Source organism: Priapulus caudatus, unplaced genomic scaffold, assembly GCF_000485595.1.
Source record: "Priapulus caudatus unplaced genomic scaffold, Priapulus_caudatus-5.0.1 Scaffold209, whole genome shotgun sequence".
NCBI lineage: Eukaryota > Metazoa > Priapulida > Priapulimorpha > Priapulimorphida > Priapulidae > Priapulus > Priapulus caudatus.
The window spans coordinates 295815-298296 of record NW_014577270.1 but is presented as its reverse complement, the minus strand read 5'-3'; the positions used below and the strand labels follow the sequence as shown (position 1 = coordinate 298296).

General features: G+C 45.5%; 1 protein-coding gene and 1 non-coding gene across 2 annotated transcripts in view; both read left to right on the top strand.

Annotated features, from left to right (window-relative positions):
- The window catches only part of LOC106807341 (oocyte zinc finger protein XlCOF19-like), a 16918-nt gene that overhangs the window by 8897 nt on the left and 5539 nt on the right, over positions 1 to 2482 (top strand). Inside the window, exon 2 of the mRNA XM_014809649.1 lies at positions 2046 to 2243. Coding sequence (XP_014665135.1) covers positions 2046 to 2243 — 198 coding nt within the window. The remainder of the gene's footprint in view (positions 1 to 2045; positions 2244 to 2482) is intronic.
- Trnal-aag lies at positions 216 to 297 on the top strand. Its single transcript has one exon. It is a non-coding gene; the product is annotated as a tRNA-Leu (tRNA).

The following is a 2482-nucleotide window of genomic DNA, read 5'->3' as shown; positions in this document are numbered from 1 at the left end:
GTGTGTGTGTGCGTGTCAGTGTGCGCGCGTGCGCGTGTACTCATATTTAGCTCTAAAAATAGACTTCCGCTATATTTTTTCTGCTGGCATATGGAGTTGATGCACTCGTCCTGTTAAGTAGGGCAACTGCTAATACTAATAGTCACAACTATCATTTACCGATTAGCAAAAGGGAAAACGCTTAAAATCTTGCAAAGGACACTCGTTATCAGTCAGGTAGCGTGGCCGAGCGGTCTAAGGCGCTGGTTTAAGGCACCAGTCTCCTCGGAGGCGTGGGTTCGAATCCCACCGCTGCCACTACATTTTGAATATTCATTTGTCGAAAATAGGCCTGCACGAAAAGTTAGAGTTACAGGAAGGGTTAAAGTTTATTTTATTTTATTCATGCCTCATACGTATTACTATAATCGTATATCAGGAGTCGGTCTGTGCGCACTGAGTTTCAAACATCCCGTCATGAGTCATACTTACCAAAGACGCGTTCTTATATATATTATTATTATATATATGACACACACACGTACACACACACGCACACGCGCACGGGTACACGCACACGCACACGCACGCGCACGCGCACGCGAACGGGCACACGCACACGCACACGCACACGCACACGCACACGCACACGCGCACGCGCACGCACACGCGCACGCACACGCACACGCCTGCACGCAAGCACGTACGCACGCACGCGCACACACGCACACACACGCCCTCCCACCCACAGACAGACACACACGCACGCACGCACACACACGCATATATATATATATATATATATAATATATATAATATAAGTGTGTGTGTAAGAACACATCTGCGTTTCTCCAACGAACGGGGTTCGAGTTTTTCCGATTTCAAACGATGTACAAAGAGAATTTTATATTTTTTGTTAAGAACTTGGAACCTATAATAATCGCATAACTCTTTGACTACCCGTTCTACCTCTGGACTTCCACAAAAAGTCACACTCAAATATTAATTTCCAACAAAACACTCATCGATGCACACCCGTTACGAACGCATGACGATAGAAAGGCAACAGGACCATGTATACCCCACTGCCAATACCCACGACCCTATCCTCTCTTTCTACATCCCCGAAACTTCTTACAGTCTGCAAATAGACCTGCAAACGATGATTAACAATCGATGACTATTGCCTTCGAAGCGCAGGTGGTCAAGCTTGCAGTTACTTAGTTGTGCGGCGTCGTTAATTACCCCTTAGGCCGGTGTATTCCTCGCGTATTATATTCGCGATGAAATATTTAAAGCAAGCGCTATGCAACCGGCAACCGGGAATCGATGAACCTTTGATTTTGTGTAGGACAATAGGAAGCGACATGCCCCGTCGTAACATTTGACATCGATGCCAGCCCCCTTTCACCTTTCAGCGCCGATGCCTCGGGTTCGCGAGTCGATGCGAGTCATCATGAATTTTGCATGGTGCATGTGAATGGCGGACTTTGTTCTGGGATCGCGCGATGGCGCGCTCGTCGCCAGTAACGCACAGCGCAGACGACGTGTTGCTGGGATGGCGTCTGCTATTGTGTCCAGCTAGCGGGCTACGGCGGTTCTTTAAGCGTTCGTCGCTGCCTCGCCCTGTTCAGCTAGGCCGTGTATTTTGAGCGGAGGAAATGCGCGTCTGCAATTCGATTTTTCCTTATATCGAGCGCGCTTCGTGCGTCATCGTCATCGCGTTCGCTGATTGGCTGCTGACGAGCTGCGGCCCCGCCTGCGAAAAAATGCGCAGAGCGCCACCTTCAATCTCACGCTACTCGTCGATGCTACTATATACTGTCACCGCGGTTATAAAATAGGTAAAATATTTGCTGATCATGTGCAATCGTTATGCAGCCGATTTTATAGCTTATTGCGAGATATTGATTAAATATTTATTTACATTTTCTATAATTTTCGTTGGAATGGGGACATCTCATTCATAATTCCTACGGGTTCGAACCTTTCCTTTTGCACAATTTTTTTTTATTTGACACAAAAATTGTCGATTTTTCGACGTGTCTCGTCGCTCACTCTTCCAGATGGTGATCTACAAATTAGTGGGACTCACAGGCGTCATTGAAGATTTGCTCCTGCCTTTCTTGCAGAGAATTCACACTGGTGATAAGCCGTTCACGTGCGATCAGTGCGGGCGAGCATTCCGCCAGCCAGGCAATCTGACACGCCACCGCCTTACTCACACGACGATCAAGCCGTACGTGTGCCCGCAATGTAGCAAGGTAAGACATACATACATACATACATACATACATACATACATACATACATACATACATACATACATACATACATACATACATACATACATACATACATACATACATACATACATACATACATACATACATACATACATACATACATACATACATACATACATACATACATACATACATACATACATACATACATACATACATACATACATACATACATACATACATACATACATACATAC